Genomic DNA, 26,231 nt, shown 5'->3' on the forward strand with positions numbered 1-26,231 from the left:
GAAAAATATTTAGAGAAAGAAATAGATCTTAAATATGTAAATACCAAAGAACAATATGCTGACATCTTTACTAAGGCTTTACCCAAAGAAAAATTTGAATATCTTAGAGATAAAATTGGTGTTAAACAATTATAATTTTTATAAAATTGTATTAAGTAAGTGTGACAACTCAAGTTGTAAGTTAGTTATGAAAAGTTTATTAATGTAAGTGCATAAATGGTTAAAAGTTAAAATGAACATTTTTATATTTTTGTATAACTTATAGATGTAAAGTTAAAATTTGGTGAGAGTGTTCATTCTTTTGTTTTTGTATAACTTGTAGATGTAAAGTTCAAATTTGGTGAGAGTGTTGAAATATTAAAATTTGACTTTATCGATTCATACAACACTATTGGAGAGTGTGTCACCTCACTTGTGTCATAGACTATATATTATCTGTACTCTGTGGAATCTCGTCAAGTAATAAACTGCGTAATTTAATTCTTTGAACTTTTAATTAGTAATTTCATCATCCAGCATACATCTATTCGCGAAATCATATACCTTGCTCGGGGTGTCCGTGAAACACCAAGTACCAGTAGCTATATTCAATATCATACTTGCTCTAGAGATAAAATCTAGTCCCAATAATGTTTTAGTGTCGGCTTCAGCGATCACGGGATGACCATGAAGTCAGTGCGCAGTCTACAATCACCAATCTCGACGTCCACTTCAGCACAAAGAATACGTCTTCTTTGGCAGGAACCGTCAGCCAGACGTGTGGTGGGATACACCTCCTCGAACTTAACACCACAGGGTACCATTATTTCGTGCAGGGTGGGGCTCGCAATACAGTGCGTCGCGCCCGTGTCCACTATGGCTACGCCGCTATGACCTAGTATACCTATGTTAACAGTCGGTTGCGACGAATCGAACGTCGTAGCGGGCTTGATGGCGGCGACACTACATACGCTACTCTCATTAATCTGTTTTGACATACCTACTAACTCCCAACTACTATCGCTGTTAATACTATTGATAAAGTTATTAGAGTTTCCCAAAATGTGTTTATTAAATGATATACCACTAAGACCAACAGTATTAAAACTTTGTTCATGATTATACGCGTTAACACTAACTTTGCTATCGGATTTACCTACGCGATTACCAACCATATAAACATCACACTTCGACCTTATAACGCGAGGCTTACCACAGCCGTAACAGCGAATCAATGTCGTATCGTTCTTATTAGGTACGTTATCGGACTTATCATGCTTAGACCTACCCTCGTTAGCTAAATGTCCGTGGATCTTACACAGAGAGCACCGCGTTCTAGACAACATTTTCATAAAACAAAATGGCTGGTGGACTCTGGCGCTAGTGAGCACATGTGCTGTGATTCCGAACTATTTACATCATACACCGGAGTTCAAAATAAATTGGTCATAGTGGGAAACGGAACGCAAATTAGTGTCAATGGTTGCAGTCAGATGGCGCTTGAAGCTTGGAACGGGAGTGAATGTGACGTGTGATCGTGACGACCATAGAGAACGTATTACATGTCCCTGATTTATAAACAAACTTGTTCTCTATGAACTGCGCCACGAATAGAGGTTATGTTGTTGTGACAGACGACAATACATGTAAATTTTACAAAGATAATAAAGTGATGGCAATAGCTGAGCGTTATAGGAGCATGTATTATTTAGAGTTTCGATATTTCAATACGGAAGCGAATTTTGCGGAAACGAATCAATCAGACTGGCATGAATGGCATGAAAAGTTAATACATCAAAACATGGTACATGTAGAAGGCGTGTTAAAGAAAAATGGCATCGAATTAAATAAAACTAGATTATTAGCACCAACGTGCGAAAGCTGTTTAAAAGGCAAAATTCATCGATTGCCTTACAATGTAAGTGACAATGTTAGCTCAAATGTATGCGATATTATACACGCTGATACATGCGGTCCAATGCAAGTTGATTCAGTAGGAGGATCTAAGGGTAGTTTTCAAAAATTTGCCGATTTCACCTGCCAAATTTGTTTGACATGGATTTATTTATGTTTGTCGATTTAGGGCAACGCAAATGTCAAGGATGGTTATAAGTACTTTAGTAGCATAAAGGCAAACGCTTTTAACTTATTTTTAAAGAATATCTAGGACTTTAAATTTGATTTGTAACTGCATTTTCTAATTAACCTGCGTGTCCTAAGGACAGGAGAACGTAAGATTTTTATACATAAAATATTATACATAAGAGCTAAACAAAATGTAATGAGCCACTTAATTCATGAAAGTGTTAGCTACAATATCCGGAAATTTGGGGCTTCTAAATCAAGATATAATAAAAGAAAAAAATAATAAGTCATTGTAAACAAAAAAATCTACATCACCTGTCACCTTAAAAGATTTCGACTGGTGGCAACACTATTTCCGTTCGGGCGGCCGTACCTCCCCCGCCCGGTAGCAGCAGTTGCCCGCTAGCGGCAGGAGTGGCGAGGTGCGTGCGAGTGTAAAAGTTTGCGACAAAAACAATATCATCTATCGTCGCCGCGTGTATTTGTAACGGTAAGTTCTATTTTTTCTGCCTTCAATAACTTCAACGCTTATTAAACGTTTCTAGTTAAGGTTTCACCTGGTTATTTAGAGCACGAGGTCTGCTTTGGGGTGAAGTAGGTATAACCGCGCTGAATTAAATATTTGCTGTGTCCGACGAAATAACGTCGATTTTCTCATTGACCTGTTTCTAAATAACCTGCCGTTACCGCACAGGTGGATGAGATGTGTTCGAGTGAATGAGATCCCCCTAAGCTTTAAGATACAATACTACTTTTTAACGCTCTTTTATACTAAAACAAGACACCCATTTCTAACATATCTCTCTCTCTCTTTTAGGATCCTATTATAACTATTAATATTTTAAGATAAATTATATATTACAAAGTGCTTCTAAGCTGTTTTGTGTTTACTTGTAGGTTAACAATGGGTCGACCAAAAACTATTTCTAAGACTACAGAAGAAAGAAAATAACGCAAAAGAGAATTAGAACGAAGGAGATACCAAAAAATTAAAGAAGATCCAGTGTTATATGAATATCAGCTTAAAAATAAAACTAAATATGAGAAAAGGAAAGCTCAGAAGAAGGTGATTTCAATCAAAGATATGACTCCCAGAGCGCGTAGAGTGCAAAGAAAAAAATGGCGTGAGGCCTTCAATGCCTTTTATAAAAGAAAGAAGGATGCAAAAACTGCGGATAGATTTATAGAGACACATAGCCCTTCATATATTGATGCTGAACAGATTGAGCAACAACGTACGAATGTATCAACTAGAAACTCTCCATCTCCTTCAATTCTTACCTCTTTCTTTCTTCTGCCTGTAGGTCACTCTCATACGTCTCAGAAACGTCTCCAATTTCCAGCAGAGGAAATTCACCTTCTCAAGTAGTCAGAAAATTAAGGTATAAAAAGGATAAAGAAATTAAAGCACTTACAAGACAATTGGAAGGAATTAAGAAAGTAAATGAAGCTTATCGTAAGAAATTGAAAAGACTAACAGAAGAGAAAAAAGAAAGTAATATGGATACATTGAATGACAAATTGCTGCTGTCTTATACAGCTCTGAAAACCCACAAAGCTAAGCAAGAATTTTCATGTAATCTACAAGTAAATATTAAAACTACATTAAAAGACAAAAGGAGATTAGGAAAACTATCAAACATTTTTAGACGAAGAATAAAATAACAAAAAGGTTTAAAATTGAAGAAAATACGAGATGACATTAAAGAGTTTCTAGAGGAAGATGAGAATAGTCTGTAACTGCTGGGAAAAAGGAGACAGTGAAGAAAACTGGAGTTATTAGACAAAGACGCTATTTGACGAACTCCTTATATCAGTTGCACAGAAAATTTTTGACAAAAGTCGATTATAAAGTTAGTTTCACAACTTTTAGTAGATTGAATTTTGTTTTTTACCCATTAAACTTGCCGCATTCCCTCTTTGGATAGCTATGGAGAGCCTTTGCACCAGGTACCATCCCGAGCGGTAGTCATAACCACGTGCCTTTAAACGCCGTCCTATCTCACCAATAAAGAGCCTCGCCTGAGGACACCATGGACCGGCTGTTTCTAAGGCCACCGGAACAAACTCATACTGAGTTGTTAGAACCGAGTATTTATTAATCTTTTGTTCAGCAGCTATCTTAGTGGCTGCGCCGGGTGTACGCTCAGTGTTAGTGAGATAGGACGCCGCATACGTGCTAACACACGTCGCGTCCCACAACAGGCAACGTCCTCTCTGCCACGGCACCAAAGTGAGTCCATCAGGTCGCCTCCCGTCTGTACGCGACAGGCCCGGCGGTTCCAGCTGACAAGGTATATTGCCAGATATTAAAGCCCTTCGTATAATGTCATTTAACGAGTGATGCCGCGACAGACGACCCGCACAACGTGCGCACCCGAGAGCATGGTGCCCATCGGCCTCCACCATCTTCCCACAAATACAGAGATGAAGTTGACACACAACGCACCCCAACCGTAAAGCTACGGCTACTCTCAGGGAATCGTTATCTAATAATGTTCCCATTTGTGGGGATGGGATAGCGTGCAACCAAGCGCCCGACTCCGGTTCAGCTGCGGCCTTGAAGCGAGCCAAATGAGCACCGGTGACCTGGCCCTCCCGTTCCCTAAAAATAGCCTGAGTCCTGTTTTCATCCCAAAGACGCTGAACCTCGGGCCTATCAGGAACCGCACAGTTCGGGTTTTGCCCCACCCACGCTGTCAAAGCATCGTCTACAAAGGGCAAGATCAAACTGTCACAGCTAGAAGGGAGTAATTTAGTGACAAGATTGACAACCCCATGCGACGAGGCCAAGAATGCTGGGAGAGCTAAATCTTCCAAGCGGCGAATACCCAAACCACCGCACCGGACAGGCAAAGAAGCTTGCTTCCACTGCACTTCATCAAGCCTGACGTTAAGAATGTCCTCTAGGATTGATTTGACTGCATTGTCAAACTGTTCTATTTCGTGAGGGCATAACCAAGAAGGACTCGTTCTCAAAACGTATGTCAACCGAGGGACCGCCAAGGAATTTCGGAGAAGCACCAGCGAGACATGGGAAGATAAGTTTTTCAAACGATCGTGAGAGGCAACGAGATTTATCAATTTATCCTTAAAGGACTGAGGCAATCCCTCCTTAAAAATAGGTGCCCCTAAAAGCCTGAAATTGGACTCGTCCGTCGACTTTTCAATTGTTTTGTTAATTTTAATTTAAAATAACAATTATAAAATACTGCTGTATAATATAAAGCCGGTATATATAAATATAAAATATACCCGTGTGGTTCCGGGTAGTAGAATTGTGCTCACCCATCTTTTCATGTAGTTAAATAAATATGTTGGCAACAAATAAAAGACCGATCCAAATAATAATCAATACCTTCAATTGAACATGATTAGACAGACAATAACAATTTAAAATTTCTTGTAATAATTTAAATTACACTTCAGTACCACTCTCTTCTCGAACATGCTGTCTGACAGTTTATGACTCTTTGGCAGATTTGTCATTGTCGCAAAAGAAAAAAGGCGTTCCACTGCAGCTGACGATGGCAAAGGTGTGTTGTACTTAATAAAAACACTTTTTATCTCAGGATATCTATTGAGAAGTTGCAAATCTTGGCTTTCCTCGGCAAAAAATGCAGCATCAAAAGTTCTGCTTTAGTCATTGGGGCATTGGAGGAGCATTCGTTTTTATTTGAGATTGAAATATCCGAGTCTGAGTCAGAGTCAAAATTAAAAAAAATGTTTTCTTGGGTACTTTTTGTTGTTGCTACTGTTACTGTATTTTCACTCATTTGTTTGGAAATGCAGGTCTTGAAAATTTTCAGAAATTTAGTACGATCGTGGGGCTCAAAACAAGTCAACCATTTATTTTTGAATCTTGGGTAAGATAATGCCGCAATAGCCGCATTTTCCGCTTCAGGAGTGGTGACGTCAAACATTTTTCAAATCTCTTCTCAACACTCTCTGTATGCCTTGATCAACGGGTTGCAAAAGGAAAAGTTGTTTTTCTTTTAAATTTTTTGCAATTTTTTTCTCAGCGCAAGTAGGCACGGCAGAGTTATCCCATAATAGGTGTTAGTTTCACTTTGCAGTATATCGAGTGCTTCTGCAACTGGCGAAGTACACATCAAATATTCTTGTATGTAATCAAATTCATTATCTTTGATAGTATTTTTTATGTTTAATGATTTATGCAGAAGTAAGCTTTTTTCTTTAATGTTGAAAATTTGCTGGAGGGCATCAAACAAGCTATTCCACCAGGTCGGCTTAACGTGTGCCCTAACACATCCTGTATTATTTCGGAACTTTTTGGTCGCCCTGCAGCCTTCCACAAAACATTACATTTTTTCATAATTGCAGCATGCATTTGCGACAGAGGCGTGTCTTGCTCGGTTAAAACTTTGTTCGCATCCGTAGTTGAGCAAAGGCTTAAAGTATGCGCACAGCATCGTAAATGAGCAGGAAGGAAACAAATATGCTCAGGATCATCAAAATTCCATGCTTCACCTTCTTCAACATCTGATTCGGAAGAAACTTCTGTTGACTGAGAGTCGGACATAACTTCATTTTCAATGTTTATATTGCTCAATTTAACACCGAACATTTTGAAAGCTTTTACGAAATTGCTGCCATTATCCGTCACCGATGCAACAATTTTATTCGTATTGACTTTTCACTTTTCTTTTTTTTTACATAGGTTTTGTACTCTTCAATGCAAACTTGCCCATGTTTTCGCTTCAGGTGACCCAGAAAATTCGACGTACAATTATGAAATCCTTTAACTTTAGTTAATACATCTCTTGGACATTTCATACAAAGCGCTGTGATTTTATTACCCGAACACTCTTCTGGCAAGTATTTGAAAAATGTTCCATCCAGTAAGAGAAGCCGCGCTTGCGACGATGATGAACTCTCGGCGGTGTCGGTTGGTGGCACAGGTGAAACCGTTTCTAATGAATCATTTATGTCCGAAAGAGTCATTGAAATGTTACTGTCTTCGTCCAATTCGTTTATCGACGCCATTTTATGTTACAAGTCTAGGCGAAAACAATGTATTTTTAACTAAAATACAAACATTAATTTATGTATGCAAAAAGCTTTAACGACACGAGTAAAGAGATTAGTTCACGTGGCGAGCGAGCAATGAGCACTGGACGAACGACGCCCCACGCACGCCCGGCGCGAGAGTGATGGAGACGAAGATTTATACAATCTGTGACGTGTGTGAGAGCGAGAGGTGAGAGCAATGTTCGGGCCGACAAAATGAACACGTTACACCCCTTTCACACGGCAGTCCAGTTTTTTACAGGATCCCGTTTTCTACAGGATCCCGTTTGATGGCGAATGTGTTTATATGCTAGCGTTCACACGAGCATCCCGCATGCGGGATCCTGCAAAAAACCGATCCGGTCGAATTGTGCCATTCGGTTTTGTCACTAGAAACTGGATCCGTAGTCCAGTAAAAAGCGGGATCCCGTTTAATCACACATATATTTCAATAGCAATCTTCACACGGCTTCCTGCATGCGGTTTTTTGCTGGACACTGTTTTTAGCGGGATAGTGGAGTGGTGGCAGCCCCCGCCCCGCGCCCGCCGCGTCACCCGCACATGTGTAGCGCTCGCGCATTGCTCTTTTGCGCGGCGCCGAGATTGCTGTGTTTCGTCGAAAAATGTCGCAAACAAATATTGATCCCGAACTTCTTATTACACTAATTGAAATTAGGCCTATATTATGGGATAAAACGCTGGAAAATTATAAAGATAACAACTTGCGAACTGCAGCATGGCGCGAAGTTTGCATTGTTTTGAGAGAAGACTTTCAAGAACTTGAGGAAAAAGAAAGACAAAGCTATGGTAAGTTTTTATATTTATTTCGTTTATCCTTGTATTGCTTCGTCTTGCCAAGGTACAGCTCCCACTTCAGAAACAAAATAATTTGTGAACTCTGTTCGTATTGTGTTAGCACAGCGTCCACCTCGTGTATTTGGCTCATTACGTACGTTTTCCAAAGATATCGTTGAATCGTTGCTGTCAATGTTCGCATATGAACTTTCATTATGCATGATATAGTTATGAAGCACGGCGCAAGTTTTAACTATCGAGATAGCTGTACTGGTGCTTACGTCCAATGGACGATGAAATATTCGCCATTTATTTGCCAATATTCCAAACGCGCACTCCACATAACGTCTGGCTCTTGTTAATCGATAGTTAAATATCCTTTTATTTTTATCTAAATGAGTTCCTCCATAGGGTCTCAACAGATTATAATGCAAACCAAATGCTTCATCACCCACTATCACAAATGGAACACGTGATTCCAAACCTGTAAAGAGAGGACGAGCTTCTGGTAAATCTAAACTGCCATCATTTAATCTTTTCCAGAAAGTAGATTCTTTGAATATAGAGGAGTCGCATTCTTTGCCATAAGAGCCTACGCTGATATAGGTGAATCTATAATTCGAATCCACTACCGCTAGCAATACAATGGAAAAAAAATTCTTGTAATTCATGTACATAGAACCGCTGTGACTTGGTTTCTTCATTCTTATGTGCTTCCCATCAACTGCACCAATGCAGTGAGGAAAGTTAGCTTTATTATAAAATGCGTCAGCAATTTGTTCCCACTCATATTTTGTGTCGGGCAATTTCATAAACTCCTGATGCAAATTATTCCATATGACGTTTGTTACTTCTACTATTATTGAGTTGATTGTTGAGACTCCCACTCGATATGCGTAATGCAAATCCATGTACGAACACCCAGATGCCAAGTACCTGCAAATTAAAAACATATATAGTGTTATTATAATAAAGTTAAACACATATTTAAAAAAATCACTATGTACGTTTTTTAAACATTGTGTTAAAAACGTCAGTTAAACTTTTTTGTAATAACCCTGTAATATTTTTTAACATTACGTACAACTAAATTTCCAGCAGAGGTATTCTGTTATTTTTTGGGATCGAACTCGCTTCGAATAGATAATGCTATTGGTCGAGCGAGAGAACTTTATTTATTTTTAAATACAAAATACAAATTTTCAACCAATATCGTTAGTTATTTGCATATATTTATAATTTATTATTATATATTAAAATGTTAATAATTATGAGATATTTTAATATATCACAATAAAATATAAATGTATTATTGAAATTTGAAAAAATAGCAGAATACCTAATACTGGAGCTGTTGAAGGTTCTTTCTCCGCCCTTATTTATAATTTATGTTTTCTTTTTCAGCTAAAATGGTCGTTAAAAAATGGAATCAGATAAGAGACAGCTGGAAGAGGAGTTTAAATGCGAAAAAGAAAATAAATAAATCTGGATCTGCTGCAGTTAATACCAAAAAATACTGTTATCACGACCAGTTGTTGTTTTTAAAAAAAAATATGGATCCGGCTGAAACACAAGACAGTGGCGGTAACAAAGCTGCAGATATTGAAGAGGGTGATACGGAAAATCCTATCCAAAATGAAGAAAGTGAAAATGAACCTATTATCGGAAGTCCAGGACAAGAAAATCCTGCAGGTGGTGCTAAACGACTTAAGAGAAGTGTACTACCAAGGCAGAGACTTTCTGTAATGGATCAAAAAATGGCGAGTTTCATTGATCACCAGATGAAAAGTCAGCCGAATACGCAGAATGAAGATCGTAACTTGTCATTTTTTAAAAGTTTACTTCCTACACTAGCTTCACTCAACGATGATCAAATATTACAATTTCAAGCAGGTGTTATAAGTTTGTTGCAAAATATAAAAAGCCGCAATTTTAACCAATGGTCCTCTCAACAACCATCTACTTTTAACAACTCTTATCAATCAGCAGGTTATTTCACACCGCATTACAGCGTTCAGTCATCGCCATCTGCACAATCAGTTGAATCGCAGAGCTCTGATTTTCCGGATTTCACTAATATTTAATTAATATTAACGATCATCTTGTGAAAATATCATACATACATAACTTATTGTGTTTGGTAATAAATATTAAACTTTAAATATGTATTTCATTCTTACCTTAAACATATTGCTAACTTTTCTTCAGGTGTGATGCTTTTTCTCATATTTGTATCATGTTTTTTTTAAATCTTCATTCACCCTTTTTAAAAGATCGTCAAATGTGGTCATACTCATTCTAAAATAATTGAAAAATTTTGACTCATCTCTTCTCAAATCGCTCATAAGATTCCGAAAAATACCCAAATTCGAGCGTTGTGTCAGAATAGGATGAACCCAGAATCTTCTATTTCGCTGCCGACGCCGATAATACCAATAGAAAATTAGGAAAGTATTTACGTCCATTTCACCTGATAACCGGCGTAGGAATGGTAAAAAAACAGGATGCAACCGTGTTCATACGGCAGTCTAGTTTTGCGGAACCAGCTTTTTACTGAATCCTGCAAAACTGAACTGCCATGTGAACACAGCGTCCAGTTTAGCAGGATACCGTAAAAAGCCGATCCTGCAAAACTGGACTGCCGTGTGAAAGGGGTGTTACGACTAGAAATGTTTTTGTTGTATACCTACGCTGTAGAAATATTTATCAATGCAACATTGTTATACATATAAATAAACACATATTGAAAGGAAATATAATGAATATTTCCTTTATATACCATCAGTTATTTTTTCATGTAGAAAGAAAGATTTAGATTTTTTCTTTTATAGATTTGTTGACGGGGCTCCCCTTTGAGTCACCGGGAATCCCTTCATCCACAGGTTTATATAAGGATTTTATTACAATATCTAATAAGTATGACTTTAACAAAAACAAAGAGTAGAGAACTAAATTAAATAGATTTATTCCAGTCGGATACCACTATTTGTGATCCTCCTACCGTGAGTATTATTAACAATTTCTCGTCTGATCCCACTTGCAGTTTGTACGTCCCAACGGATCCTACTACATTCTTGCAAAGTTAAAAAAGGGGTATGTACAGTCAGGAAAAAAGTCATTCGTTAAAAATCAACATTCATTTATTTACAACAATTATCACAGATATCATAGAAAAATAAATCATCACAGAAAACACTTTACATTTAAATTAAAACTATCAAATATTAATTACAACGACTAGCTTCAAATCAACTTGTTATCTTAACTAAAAATATAGATAAGTCATTCATATAATCTGTATATAAAAATTTACAAAATAAGGAAATAAAATAAAAAGAAATCATAATCTTAACTTTTCCAGGCAGTGACCAACTGTGATTTTACCTGACAAAAGTTCATTAGTTACGTGTTTAAACCAGTTGTCGTTAGCAATCACTTTGGTTAGTCTTCGCTTCGGGTTCGGCAGCTCAAAATTATGCTTTTTAATGTTAACCTTTTGAAGACTGGCATCATCTTTTAAAACTTTTAAGAGTTGAAATAAATTGGGTTTCTTTGGCAGAGTACTGTTTAGTTTTTTATGCCAAGATTCTACAGCATTGGTTGTGCGGTGACGTTGATTATGAACACACCAAATGTTGACAAAATTTTCGTCTTCCAGCCATTGTGTCACCATATAATCGTTGAATTGTTGAATTTCATTAGATTCAGGACTGTCTTCCATTAAATAGCACCACCCGTCTGAGATGAATTCTCGAGGTAGCAGCGGCAGGAGAGCTGAGAGCGCTACATGTTTTCGGAGTCTCTTTTCTTTAGTTAAATTTAGCGCTTTAGCCTTCTTCCACACGTTGTGTGAAAAATGAAAGTAACATCCTTTTACTTCGACTGAAGGGAAAACTTTTGATATGGCATTCATAGCCGCTTGTTCATAATCTGTCACATATATCAACGGTTCCCAATCTGGAATATGTTCCTTTAATACTTGAAAAAGTGTTGTGTAAATTTCTTCAGTTTTTCTATTCAGCAACACGTACATTAAAGGCACTATTCTTGTGTGCTCTTCATTGCTTCCGAGATCGCCGTGTATAGAATAAAGTTGTACAAATGGTTTTGGGCAGCACTCAAAAGTTCCGTCACTAAAATAAATCTTGATATGTTTAATTTGTTCCAGGACTTCGCTATCAGCAAAAACTATAATTCGAGTTTCGGAAGATTCATTATAGTAGTCGGCAAGAACAAATTCCTTGAACTGCAAAGGAACTATAACTTCTTCAGGCAAATTGCATTGTATTTTTGTCACTCCGGCTTTCTTATTTCTGGCATTATATAAAGAAGATTTAATGTTTCCGAATGACGGAAGCTTTTTTAAGAGATCCAAGCCTGCATTTTCGAATTCTGACATAAAGTTGTTGTAAATATTGGGTATTGGTGAAAAATTCGAAGATAGAACCTTTTCTCGGCATTCATGTAATTTTTGATCTACTACATTTTTTATTTCGTCCGGCTTACATTGGTGACTTTTTTCTTTTATAATGTTGTTTTCCTGATGAAAAAAAAAACTTCAAGTTAGATTACACACTTTAATGAATAATAATAATACTGTTAGACTAATCCACACAGCGCCATCTAGCCCCAAGCTAAGCAACTAAATGCTTATGTTATGCGTGCTAGATTAACGGATATTCCTACTATTTATAATAGTTTTTTTTGTTGTATATATGTCGCAGTCATCTGGTTGAATCTACTATTTGATTGAATGACTAGCTCCTATATTGAATGACGATATTCAATTGAATGACTAAAGGACAATTCGTCAAGTCGTGTAACGTTTAACGTCTTGACTGAACGTCATTTAGCGAAGTCGTTGAATGGGATATAGCCCATTTTGTAATGTTTGGTTAGGATGACCATGAGTTCGCAACTTAAAAGTTAACCTTACTTTAAATAAAAATAAGTTAATTATAAAATATCTCGTTAAATAGAATCTGTACGACTTTGTAATATTTGATTAGGGTGAACATAAGTTCGCTAATTTCGTAAAATTAAAAAGGTAACCTTACTTTACATAACAAAAATGAGGACATGATATGTTGCAGGATAATATGGCACACCTTATTTATGATATCACAAATAAGGCACTTTAACGCTAATTTAATCGAAAAGAATTTCAATACAGTGCTTTCTGTGCAAGCTGTTTGACGCCACATTTGTTTTGGTGACTACTAGCGCTGCAGTGGGAAAAAAATGAACTAAATTTGAATCACCTGACTGATTTTACGTCCGCCCTGTTCAAAGAGCTATGTTACAATCAGCTAACTAGTTGGACGTTGAGTGACGCTTGTTCTATCAACGTTTAGCCTAGTGATTCAATTGAATATCGTCATTCAATAAAGGAGCTAGTCATTTAATCAAAAAGCAGATTCAACCAGATGACTGCGACATATACACATTATACATAGTAACACCCAGACCCATCACAGATAGTAAAATTCATCATTTCATTTTCTGCCCGGCCGGGGATCGAACCCGGGACCCGTGCATAGCAAACCCGCCATGGTGACCACTACGCTACTCAGGTCGTCAAAATGAATCAATGAATGAGCCAAAAAATTAAAGCAAGTCAGTTCGTTATTTTATGTGGATATAAAGTAGCTCATACCTTTATATTTATATATGCCGGGCACTTTTTGCGCCAATTCACGCATCTCCACGTAATACATCCACTTTTGAATGTTATTTTCTTAGTATATTGGTAACCAGCCCGCAACAAAACTGCACCACCGTTCCTCTGTATAATTGTGAACTCACCACCAGAGTTATTAGAGGTAGAGGGCTTGCTATTACCTTCTGACATTTCCTAAAACGAATAACATTTTCATTATTATACATCAATTAAAAACATAAAGTTCTAGGATAATGATGATAATAAAATTGATGTGTTGAAATAAACGTTAATCTTTTCTATAAACGAAATATAACTATTCTCTGCCATGCCTTAACTGTTCTATAACAATAAAACTTTGTAAATGAAAATAGAATTTAATAAATCTATAGCAATCGTTTAATATTACAAGATGCGTACTTACTGTCTAGTAATTCACTTCAACACGTCACGTACAATGAGATGCACATAATTTCACATTGGAAAGCAAAATGACGACTGGCAATTAGAATAAAGATAACCCCTTTCTCAAGGTCAACTAGCTCTAAGTATGAAACAATTCCTGGAAATATTAGTTATACTTGTCTCTGATTGGATGGACAAGCGCGCCTACTACGTTCGCAGGTAAAAAAGCTGCATGTATGGCTATTATTACTTTTTTTAAATTAGTATCATTATGATAGTAGAAATTATGTTACTGGCTGTACTAAAAATATGTTTAAACCACTAGTAGGATCAGAATGGAATATATAATAAATTAAAAAAAGTTGATCCCACTGGTATATTATGCAAGTGGTATCCGACGGGAATAAAAAAATAAATAAAATAATCGTGATCCCACTGGGATCAAAACTTAGTAGTATCAGACTGGAATAAATCATTAAATAGGTTTACATGACAACTTTTTTTTGTGGTGTACGTGCCTCAGTGCACATGAGAATGTGTGTGTTAGCGCGCGTGCGTGTGTATGTTTGTGTGTGTGTATGTGTGTGTATGCGTGCGTGTGGTATATAAGTTAATTGTTAATTTTAATTGTTTTATAAAACAATTAAAAAAGTTAATTGCAATTATTTTAATTGTGAGTTGCAATTGACACACGTTAATCAAATTAATTTAATTGCAAGGTGCAATTAAAAGTTCAATTGCGATTAACTTAATTGTAATTAATTTAATTGCAATTACTTTTTTAATCAATTAACAAGACAATTAACAAATTAATTGATTAATGCCCAACACTGGCGGCAGGTAGGGTTGTTTGGTTGGTACTGGTCGGTCTTATGTTTAGCGTGCAAACGCGCGTGTCATAACGACGGGAGTTTTGAATTGTGGGATGCTTGCTAGCTTTAAAAATAAAGCCAAAAAGGAAAAATAAATTATAAATTTGGGTTTGTGTGTCTATTAACGTAATCCAATTTGCCATACAAATTTTGTGTAGGTTTTGTATAGTTTGAATTCATACGTTCTTAATTAAGATTTTGCTTTTTTGCAGGTTACAATTCCGCCTAATAAATTAAAAAGTAAGATTTGGAATTATTTTAAAAGAGCGGGGCACAAGGAAGCCATTTGCAAAATATGCAAGAAGAGCCTTAAAACATCAGGCAATACATATAATTTGCGAGGGCATCTGGAAAAAATTGGAAACATTGGAAGATGATGTTCCCGATCCCGTTCCCTGCAAAAAAAAAAGACATTCCATATCTGATTTTATGTTCAATGATGCTACAACTGCCCCTGCCCCTGCCACTGCTACCAGTAGTGCCAGTATCAATCAAGATAAAGATAATATTGAACTTATCCGCCATGTCAATTTTAATGATTCGACTGATAAAGGTGCACGAAATTCAGTGGCCGTGGCCAGTACATCGTCATCGTCAAATGTTGCAATTTATACACGCAATACTGCTCAGCCTCAAGTTGATGATTTCATAAACAACATTAAAAGTATTTCTACACAGGATGGAGCAAAATCTAAGAAGATTACTGAGGCTATTCCCAACTTTATAATAATAGATAATAGACCGTTTCTCACTCTAGAAGGTAAAGGTTTTAAACAACTCATGATAGAAGTGTGTCCGTTACATAAGATACCAAGTCGAGAGACAATAAAAACAAGGGGTTGATGAAAAATATGAAGCCATGAGTCATCTTTTTAAAACATTATATCACAAATTCTGCCAGCTATTGTATCACGTACGACATTTGATTTGCAACACACAATTTACAATTTCATATGGAATACAAATTAATTAGAGTATGAATTGCAGCAATACAAAAAGGTCACAACTCAAACGAATTTATTGCTGTAGAGCAATACGCTGATTTTCAGTTATGACCTCGATGCCGTGCAGGTCGATCTGCGCACGTAATAAAAAAAAACATTAACAAACAAACAAAGACTCGTGTCGTGACTTTAAGTTTTAATTGTATATGTGTCATAAATGTAGCGGCTTAACAACCAAAAGAGTATCCCAAAATATTTGAAAATTTAATACACGCCCCGGCATCGCTCGTGTAACCTTTTTCTTGAATCGCTCTTTAAAATATACATATAATGGGAATGGAATAGAAGAGGACATGAGGAGCTGAAACCGCCATCGGTTCCGAATAAGTATGTTCTGTAGATCTAAAAGATGGCTGCGTAATTTAACTTTGAACGAAATGAGAGATGCTTGAATAAATATTCCATTAAGGTTTTTAATACCAATGATTACTAAGTAAAACAGTTAACGAGTATTATGCTATGACATATAACAAATCAGAAAGAGACGGTAATCAACGATGGCCTAACTGGGCCCGATAATTGTCGATCGAGATATCGTCGTCTCTCATTATTTGCATGAGATTTGCCTATCCCTTTACAACCGGACACATAAAGTTGTGAGTTTATGAAAAAAACTGTACTTAGACTTGTATTATGGTTCTAAAGAATACAGGAAAAATAGAGAAAAATTCGGAAAAGCCCCATTTCCCGGAAAATGACGTGCACGATCGTGCGCTTCAGATTATAACTGACATTTGCACGATCGTGCAAGTTTTATATTTTTTGTAAATAAAACTCCAATAAGTAACAAAATCAAATATTTTTTTATTAGAAAACACTTAAAAACGCTTTATCTTTAATCAGTCTCAAAAATTTACCAGTCTTCATAATAGGAACAAGCTTTCATAGTTATTTTTAAAAGTTTAACAAAATTAAATGTCTTTTCATGACTTAAAAATTATAAAAATACTCAAAACAAAAAACAACTCTCCATAATTAAAATATAAAATTACTTTTACATTAGGCAGAATGAAAATCTTTGAAACAATTCTGATTACGAGCTATACAAAGATAGGCATTGCATTTGATGCATCGTGTCTTCGTACGACTTTTGCAATTTTCATTTTGACATGCTCTAGGAGACTTAAGGTCATCAAACTGTGGCAAGTGATTATAACCATCATATCTTAAAGATATAGAAGGCTTTATGGCCTTTTTAAACTTTTTTGGCACATTAATCTCCATCGTATCTTCATCAGAGGAACGACGCTGCTTATCAGGGCTATTTAGCAATACCTCCGCTATTTCAAGACGAAAATCTAACAAATCTAACGTTTTATTTCTTGGGTATTTGTTAGCTAAACAATCATTTTTGTAAGCGCGCCAAGAATTAACTAAAGACAAATCTAAAAAATGAATAAGTACCTTCAATGTCCATTTTTTAGTTTTTATAAAAGTTCTATAGTATTCCATTTGCTGGTCCAGGACATCCACCCCGCCCATGTGTTTGTTATAATTCATCACTATTTTAGGGGCTGGTACGTCGATATATTGACGGTTTTTCCTATCCCACCGTTTCACAATATCTGTGGTCGAGGCACCTGTACAGTTGGACGCTAGGGTTACAGTGGTATTGTCCTTCCATTTTACAAGAACTGATGAATCCCGCACCATTTGCTGACTTTCGCCTCGTTGCATAAGTGAGTCCTTTTTAAACTTAAGGCTAGTCCTGTCAGGTATTCGATTATGCATTATAGTCCCAGTGCTGTGGATACCTCGCTTGTTTAACTCCTCTATCAAAGGTATCGTAGTAAAATACCTATCGTGGTACAAGCAACTGCCAACTGGGACACTTCTAGCTAAATGAAGAATGACAGATGGTCCGAGGCCTAGCCTCGTCTCTTCAAACATTGTCTTTGCGCCTTTGTAAATCTCAAAATCCAACATGAGGCCTGAACTAGTCGTCAAAACAAAGTTTTTGAGTCCCACAGGTCGAGGTTTGTTTTTTACCACTTGACGGACGGCACATCTTCCAGTAAATGGTATCATCTGCTCGTCGATAGAGTAGTAACCGGGAGTACGTTCTTGTTTATAACATCCATTTCTTACTTGGTCTATAATTGGCTGCACCTTCCAAAGTACATTAGGTTCTTGACTAGGGGGTTGAATGTCTGTATTAACAACATGCAATGCATTTCTGAGTGCTTGAAAGCGATCTCTGCTCATCTTAGACGTAATTTTTTCTAATGCTATTCCAGCCCGCCAATACATTGTCACCCTTGGATAGGGAATACAACCCATCATGATATGGATTCCAAATAACTTAATTATTTCAGATCGAGATGTTTTTAATTCTCTGCCACTCTTTCGCATGAAATAATTATTTGTACACAAACTTATTAGTTCATAAAACTCGTCATCAAAATATTCTTTGAAATACTCTACAGGAGCTTGAACTGGTCTTACGCTGGGTTTTTCAAAATTGTGTGGCTTATCTTCAAAAGGTGTTTCTTTCCAAAGATCAGGGCGCGAAGTCGATGGTTGGTTTTGTATGGAGAAAGTAGACCTGTTAGTAGAATTCGGTTGAACTGGTTGAATGTTAGCAGTGTTGCGCCTAGTACTGTTCCTGTTTTCTCTAGAGGACGATACAGTAGGAGAATGACTTGATGACGACCTTGTAGATGATCTTTGTGCGAAATTATCAGGGGTTGGTGTATTAATTGTGTGACTTGGCAATTGGCTCACCTGAAGTGGGATATTGTTCGTATTTGCTGAAGAACAGGAGATATCTTCGCCAAATGACACAGCTGACGGCGGTGGTAGACACTGTCCTTGGTCGGGGATGGGCTCAGCATAACTCTGGTCTAATAAGACGTCTCCAGAATCCAGGCCTTCTAATACCAGCCGTTCAATCGCAGTTGGGTCACAATCGTCGTCTGAATCTTCGAATTCGTCAATATCCGAGAGATTACCATCACCCATCGCTGTCAAAACGTTCTCTATATCATTTTCATTTAGAGGCAGGCCTGAAAGAAACATTTATTATGTTATAAATGCAAATAAAAAGCAAACCAAAACAAAATCTGCGAAAATTAAGTTCAGCGCACTCATACCGAAAGCACACGAACGTGCAACATTTTTATTTTAGCAGTATTTCTATTAATTCCCGTGTACATTTTATTAAAAATCTTATTCCATTCGATACTTTAATACCTTTACTACATATAATCATAATAGCACATTCATTTTACCATAAAAAAGTAAATAAAAATAATACTTACGTGAGCCGCCGATTCCGCCAAAAAACCCAGCCATGTTCGACGCCTCACTGCCTGCGACTGAGAGGTCACGAGGTCACGCAATATTTATTATTCGCAGGAATAGATCTTGCACGCTCGATCAGTGTCGTTTGCGTCCACGAAAACGAAATCGCGCGTCGTCCAGAATTTTTCAAAGTATGATGCACGTTTAGTTTGAGTCGGTTGTAAAGGGCTATAGAGGGAAGCCTGCGACAGCCAGACTTTTCATTTCAATAAGGTTGAAAGTTTGTCTGCACACGAACCTAACATGATAGGTAGTAGTTCCTTTGAAAGTTATTGGGTAGCAATTTTATTACTTCGTGTGAGCAAGTGAGATCTAGGATATATTAAATAATCTCGCTTGCTCACACTCGCTTGTTCTAGTTACTAGCGTTACTTGGATTCCGAAGTTATTCAAGGATTTTTTTTTTTGCTATTTTAGTGTTACTGACAATTTTTTATGTTTTAAGGTGCCATTTGAACTAAGTAACTGACTGACTAACTAACTGATATCTAAGAATTACAATACCCGTGTCTTCAAACACGGAAATCAGCAAGAAATATTAAACAAGAGGAAGCAAAATAAAACATTCAAAAATTAAAAATACCTAGTTAATTTTATTGAAACAGTTTACCTATAGTTTTATTTACATATTGATGATTATATAAAGCTATACATACAGTATATTACACTAATTGTATCATCCACTTATCTCCTGTTATTTAGTTAACAGATTAATTATTCGTTTTCATAAAGAAAAGATATTGAAGCTGTCCTTAAAATACTATTTAAGTAATTAGTACATTAATATAAATTGGCAGTACCTTTCACGCACTATATGGACTCGATGCACAGGGCAGTTGTCTTGCACAAATGATATTGTTGGCATATCATCAATCGGATAAATACACCGCACAGTTGGTAACATGGTTTCTTCCAGCACTTGCACATAATGAGTAGCTGAAGCGCGTCCTGCCAACCACACCTGTTCCCCAGGTCCAGCAGCACTCATCCAGCCCCACATATTTACAGATATGCGTCCAGACTCCATATTTGGCACAATATTTTTTTCTTCATACCGAGTTGCATTTCTTCGCCATAAATGAAGCCTACCGTGTTGCGATGACATAAACGAACTTTTCGTCCGTAAATATCGCTTTTTTCCAGTCAAAATCCAAATACTGCCGAGCAAATTCTAAACGTTTTTGCTTATTTATTTCGGATAAATACGGCTTTCTTGCTGGCTGTTTGTGGTTTAGTCCCTCACGGTGCAAAACTCGACGAACAGTTACCACTGATGTGTCGAACTGTTCCGCAAATATTCAGGTCGGTACGAAGCCATTATTTTCGTACTGTTCCACCATTGATCTCCGCTGTGTGGTGTCGCTGTGTTGATAAGCGGACGACTTTTTACACTACCCTCTTCTTGATGGCGCGTTACCCAACGCTTCACCGCTTGTTGTTTATTGTGTTATTTGTGTAAATGTGTGAGTGATAGCAGCGGTGCAAGCTATAAAGTTTTGCGAACTATGACTGCAATTATGAACGCGAGTACATATGTACCTATGATATTTTAGATTCAAGTATTTTCCTCTTGCACGCTGTGGCTTTTCTTGTGAGCGTGGTACGAAGATTTACGCCAATAAAACTTGTTGCACACTTTACAATACACAGATTTCTTTGGCTGAAAAGAAAAAAATATTGTTAACACTTATGTGATCTTAGCTTCTATGCTGGTAGGGTAGGGAAGAGAATACAGAATTTGCCAACTTCTAGTCTTACCGTGCAGATTTTAAAAGTCAATCAAGGAAAAGGCTTAGCTCATCTTTTAGGCGATGGGTTAGCAATTTGCACTATTTGAATCTTAGTTCCATCAGTTAGCCCCGTCTACTCCATAAAACGAATTATTGTTCCGCCCAGACTTTTTCTCTGGAAGGAGTCCGCATCAGACCACACGATCCTGCATTAGGTAAGTCAAGTTTTTACACGAACTCCGTCTTACATCCGCAACCTTTGCAGAGGAATCCATATTGGATTATGGTTCTACATCCAGCTACCTGAATGTGCAGGTTTCTCCACGATTGTGTATAAGTAGATGGAGTGGTAAGTTACTGCTGAATATGACGTCGCAACTGATGGTTGTGACAAGATAACATTTTAAGTACATATTACATACATACATACATTTATTACATACATACATACATTTATTACATACACACATACATATGGTCACGCCCATATCCCTTGCGGGGTAGACAAAGTCATCAGTCTTGAAAAGACAAGTATTGCATCTTATGTAATTCTGAGATTTATTTGACAGCTTTAGTGGTGCGCAGAAAATTGCGTCCATGATGCATAAAGACACATCATTCTCATAGTTTTCAAATACTTTTCTATTGTCATACTAGAGTATTCGCGTGTCAAATAAAGGTAATATTCATGTCATATCATGTCATAATGTCAAATAAAGGTAATAAGGTAGTCAAATAAAAAATATTTAGGAAATCCTTGCTTAGAGCACCCCTTGACTTAATAAGCTACATGCCAAATTTCAAATCTCTACTTGTCTGTCAGTCCGTCACTCATTTTCATATTAATATTGATGTACCAATTTATATATACATGGAAAGCACTCACCGTAAAATTATGTATGGCCTTCAAATGAAACTGAAAGCTGCCTTTATTGACGAAGAACTTCTTACAAATGTCACACTGAACGCTCTTTCTGCCTTTGTGTATTCTGAAATATGAAAAAACTTAATAAATAAAAATGAAACAGTAAAAAAGAAATTTATGTTCATTAAATAAATAAATATATAAATTAATAAAATATAAATATATACGGGACAAATTACACAGATTGAGTTAGCCTCGAAGTAAGTTCGAAACTTGTGTTTCGAGATACTAACTCAACGATACTATATTTATAATAAATACTTATATAGATAAGCATCCAAGACCCAGGCCAATCAGAGAAAAATTCGTTTCTTATCATACCTTGGCCGGGATTTAAACTCGGTACCTTCCGTGCCACAAACAAGCGCACTGCCGAGGGGCCACGATATTTATGACATCACAAAAATTTGTTATTTACATAAAGAAATTAGTTAAATAATTAAATAATATATTAATTAATGTCTAAACAGTAAATAATAAAAGGTGACAAAAAAATATTTCTATCAACTCACGGGCAAGAAACAAGTTTAACTAAATAAATACTTACAGCTCATGTAACTTCCTACTGTAGTCTTTTGTGAATGTCTGATTACAATACTTGCAAGCGTGCTTCACCTCGTGTACTGCTTTCTTGTGATGGGTCAGCAGGCTCTCTAACCTGGAATCCATATCCATAAATACAATAAAACTAGCTTTTAACTACTAAACTAGCCACCTACATGCGCGAAATTAACGACACCGACAAAATAGTACAGATTTTTCTCAAATTGCAAGTGATTACTTAAGTCTTATTTATAATTATTACTATAGAAATCGAGGATGATATAATTGTTAAATAAACATCATAAATTTTAATAAGGACACAAAAAAAAGTAGCTTTCAGTACCCGAAACAGATTTGAACCATTCACGCATTAATTGATAAAATAACGGCAAACTGCTTCAATGCTAAAGAAAAATTACAATCCCGGCGAAAAGAAAGAACTCTTACCATGTCATGAACAAACAACAAATTACATGGAAACAAAAAATTATAGAAGAAGGCTGGAAGAAGAAATAGAGAGGGAGTATGAAAATGAAGAGGAGGGTTCACTTGACTCGGCCTCAGAGTCGCGGGATAGAGTGGAGGAGAAATACATCTGAACGCGCCGCTTTATTTTACTATTCCTATCCCTTTTCATTCCGCACAATACGATAGTGACAGCATATGTGGTTTCTTCGGAGCTCGACAACACTCGACGGCTTACGAATGGACCCATAGAACATTTCAATTCAAATTTGAAAACTAGTGATTGAAGAAAAAATATGGCCGCATATTGACCGCTCCGCTCATATAATAAAAATAGTAAAAGTGCGTATCTTTGAAACAAGAAGAACCCTGGCCAGGGCCCAAGAAGCCAACATACAAGAAATTAAGGTACGTGTTGTGCGTTTACATTCCCGCTTCCCGCTTCTTCCTTTCGGATTTTCAATTTTCACAATATTCTCTCTTTACCAAAAATCCAGCGACCTAAATAATTTTTCCGCTATCCCAACATCTCAACACTTCCGATTCCGAATTTTTTCCAAACGAATCTTCAGAACCTGAGGATGACATCATTCGACCAAGTAAGAGACAAAGAACTCAAATTATAGACTCTGACAACTCTTCAAGCGATATTCATGAAATGAATTCTCTTCTAACTTCAAATCAAGGTAATCAGCGTGTTCTTCGAGCAAATTCCAGATTCCTTTACGGGAAAAACAAACATAAGCGGTCGTCTGTACCTAGATCAGCTACTACTCGTATATTGAGACGGAACATCATACGAGAAGATAGGGAATTAGACGAACCAATAGATTTATTTCGGCTTTTCTTTACTGATAATATGCTGCAACAAGTTGTGATATTAACAAACGCAGAGATTCTTAATCAAAGGAATAAATCGCTAACTTATTGCAAGAACGTCATTTCTCAAAATCATAGTTTATTAAGACAATAGGGATGAGGACTGTACTCAAATAAGTAGGTATAAAATGTTACCACCAAAAGGTAGTTTCTATAGTAAAAATAATAAAAAACACAATATTTTCCTCAATAAACAAGGGATTATTTTTTTATTTAATAAAATGTAATTAAATATTTCACTCTCAAGTCACGTGACAATGAACACCAATCAAAATGCGTAAAAGTATAAATTTTGGTGTGTCTCATTTAACCGAGCCCCATAATGCTGGTTATTTTAGTCAAATGCTAATAAAAATGACTGAAAAATGGGGCATTTTTTCAGAAAAAGTTGCAGCAATTGTTACTGATAACGGTGCGAATATCATCAAAGCCGTAACAATCCCATTTGGCAAACAAAAACACTTATGGTGTTTCGCCCACACCTTAAATTTGGTAGCTCAAAAACCTTTTGACGAGAAAGGTGGTATTGAAAATACCAAACAGTTACTAAACATTGTAAAGGACATAACTAGATATTGTAAACAGAATGTAAATGTTGCTGATGCTCTTCGTAAAGCGCAAAATGATATAGCAGTACCACTGAAATTCATTCAGTCAGTTTGCACGCGATGGAATTCAAATTACTATCAGCTAGTTCGATTTGTAAAGTTATCAAATCTACTTGCTCCAATATTACTTAACCACCCGAAAGCTCCACCAATGTTAACAGCCAGTCAACTGGAAGGTATTAGAGATCTTATAAATATTTTAAAACCCATGGAAGCTGTGACAAAAGAAGTATCTGTAGAAAAATTTGTAACATCAAGCAAAATTATACCAATTGTATCCTGTCTTTTAAAAACATATAGTGCTATGAAGACGGAAACGGATGTTGGTTCTGCAACTAAAAATTTAATATTGGAAGAATTAAGTAAGAGATTTGGTACAGTGGAACAAGTTCATGTTTTAGCTACCACGACACTACTGGGTCAGAGGTTCAAGAAAATTCATTTTTCTGACAGAGCTATTAATAAAATTAATAGTATGATCGTAACTTCAAAACAATAGTTAGAGAACAATATAAATCATGAAATACCAGAAAAAAATTTGGAAAGCCAGATGAAGGAAGCAGAAGAATCTAACATTTGGGAATTTCACAACAAGTTGGTAAAAAATCAGCTGCAATCACTTCAAACAGAAAGTCAAGGAGAAGGTTTACAAGATGAATTAAAACATTATTTATTAACACAGCCTGTCGTCGACTTCAAAACGTCGGACTCTATCACATATTGGTATCACCAAAGAAATTCCTTGTACAGCTCAATGACGCCGATTGCCAACAAATACTTTTGCATAGTTGGAACATCTGTTCCATGTGAAAGGCTTTTTTCTGTTGCAGGAAATATTGCTAGTGACGAAAGGAGTCGTCTAGATCCCGAGCGATTACGAGGGGTGATCCAAAAGTAATGATAATCAGTTATTTCTAGTGCACAAAGAAATAAAAAAAATATGTCAGCCACTTGCTCAGTTATCCACTAGTTCAGGTAAAAAAAATCATATAAATAGGTCACGATTCCCGGGAGCTACATTCATTTGAATACGAACAGTCAAGGAGTGAACATCAAAATGGACAAAAACGAAATCAGAGCCGTGATTAAATACCTCTGCTTGAAAAAAATGTCTACCAAAGACATACACAGCGACCTGGTGGAAACATTAGGGGACTCTGCTCCTCCATATTCTACAGTTGCACGCTGGGTTAAGGAGTTTAAGCTGGGAAGAACATCGACGGAAGACGAACACCGCGAAGGACGCCCATCGACCTCTCTCACTGAAGAAAATGTGAAAAAAGTTGAAGAAGTTATATTGGCAGATCGAAGAGTGACTATTAGGCATGTAGCTGAGGTCACAGGGATCTCATATGGCAGCATTCAAAGAATCCTTACGAACGAATTGCATATGAGAAAGGTCTCCGCGCGTTGGGTACCGAAAATGTTAAACGACGAGCAAAAGAAGAAACGAATCGACATGTCAAGAGCAAATCTCGAAAAGTTCCAGGCAGACAAGGAAAATTTTTTGTCACGTTTTGTGACCATGGACGAGACCTGGATCCATCACTTTGATCCTGAAACAAAACAGCAATCGATGACATGGAAACGAGCCGATGAACCGACGCCGAAGAAATTCAAAATGTCAAGCTCAGCGTGGAAGGTTATGGCGTCTGTTTTTTGGGATGCTGAAGGAATAATCATGGTGGACTACTTGGAGAAGGGGGCCACTATTACAGGCTCTTACTATGCAGAACAAATAAGAAGATTGCGGGAGGCTATTAAGGAGAAAAGGCGAGGCAAACTGCGGGCTGGAGTGCTGTTCCATCAAGACAACGCACCGGCTCACAAAGCTGCAGTTGCCATGGCTGCCATTCAAGAAGCGGGCTTTGAGCTGGTGGAACACCCACCTTATTCACCAGATCTAGCCCCCAGTGACTTCTATCTCTTTCCTCGACTCAAGGAACAC

General features: G+C 36.9%; 5 protein-coding genes across 7 annotated transcripts in view; 1 reads left to right on the forward strand and 4 right to left on the reverse strand.

Annotated features, from left to right (window-relative positions):
* Positions 1-7,718: 7,718 nt before the first annotated feature.
* On the forward strand, positions 7,719-10,120 carry LOC132903673 (uncharacterized). Its single transcript, XM_060952461.1, has 2 exons — positions 7,719-7,902; positions 9,295-10,120. Exons 1-2 carry the CDS (start codon positions 7,719-7,721, stop codon positions 9,972-9,974), a joined length of 864 nt encoding a protein of 287 aa, XP_060808444.1. The 3' UTR covers positions 9,975-10,120.
* LOC132903672 (uncharacterized) lies at positions 7,891-10,546 on the reverse strand. The gene is made up of 2 exons (XM_060952460.1): positions 10,071-10,546; positions 7,891-8,826 (listed from the first exon to the last, which is right to left on the reverse strand). Exons 1-2 carry the CDS (start codon positions 10,115-10,117, stop codon positions 7,926-7,928), a joined length of 948 nt encoding a protein of 315 aa, XP_060808443.1. The 5' UTR covers positions 10,118-10,546; the 3' UTR covers positions 7,891-7,925.
* Positions 10,547-10,849: 303 nt separating this feature from the next.
* On the reverse strand, positions 10,850-14,426 carry LOC132903676 (uncharacterized). 2 transcript variants are annotated; one of them, XM_060952495.1, is made up of 3 exons: positions 13,974-14,426; positions 13,547-13,744; positions 10,850-12,430 (listed from the first exon to the last, which is right to left on the reverse strand). In XM_060952495.1, the coding sequence occupies exons 2-3, from the start codon at positions 13,739-13,741 to the stop codon at positions 11,231-11,233; spliced, it is 1,395 nt and encodes a 464-aa protein (XP_060808478.1). In that variant the 5' UTR covers positions 13,742-13,744; positions 13,974-14,426; the 3' UTR covers positions 10,850-11,230. The 2 variants fall into 2 exon arrangements, with proteins under 2 accessions (XP_060808478.1, XP_060808477.1); XM_060952494.1 differs by having other exon boundaries at positions 13,547-14,426.
* Positions 14,427-16,731: 2,305 nt separating this feature from the next.
* On the reverse strand, positions 16,732-19,301 carry LOC132903688 (piggyBac transposable element-derived protein 3-like). 2 transcript variants are annotated; one of them, XM_060952520.1, is made up of 3 exons: positions 19,091-19,301; positions 18,555-18,835; positions 18,269-18,375 (listed from the first exon to the last, which is right to left on the reverse strand). In XM_060952520.1, exons 1-3 carry the CDS (start codon positions 19,122-19,124, stop codon positions 18,331-18,333), a joined length of 360 nt encoding a protein of 119 aa, XP_060808503.1. In that variant the 5' UTR covers positions 19,125-19,301; the 3' UTR covers positions 18,269-18,330. The 2 variants fall into 2 exon arrangements, with proteins under 2 accessions (XP_060808502.1, XP_060808503.1); XM_060952519.1 differs by having other exon boundaries at positions 16,732-18,835.
* Positions 19,302-19,750: 449 nt separating this feature from the next.
* The window catches only part of LOC106139787 (zinc finger protein 529), a 37,691-nt gene continuing 31,210 nt past the window's right edge, over positions 19,751-26,231 (reverse strand). Inside the window, exons 6-8 of the mRNA XM_060952528.1 lie at positions 22,336-22,446; positions 21,750-21,852; positions 19,751-20,793 (exon numbers count right to left, since the gene is read on the reverse strand). Of these exons, the coding sequence (XP_060808511.1) occupies positions 20,689-20,793; positions 21,750-21,852; positions 22,336-22,446 (319 nt within the window). The 3' untranslated portion in view covers positions 19,751-20,688. The remainder of the gene's footprint in view (positions 20,794-21,749; positions 21,853-22,335; positions 22,447-26,231) is intronic.

The sequence above is a fragment of the Amyelois transitella genome, chromosome 28 (genome assembly GCF_032362555.1).
Source record: "Amyelois transitella isolate CPQ chromosome 28, ilAmyTran1.1, whole genome shotgun sequence".
NCBI classification, from domain to species: Eukaryota; Metazoa; Arthropoda; class Insecta; order Lepidoptera; family Pyralidae; genus Amyelois; species Amyelois transitella.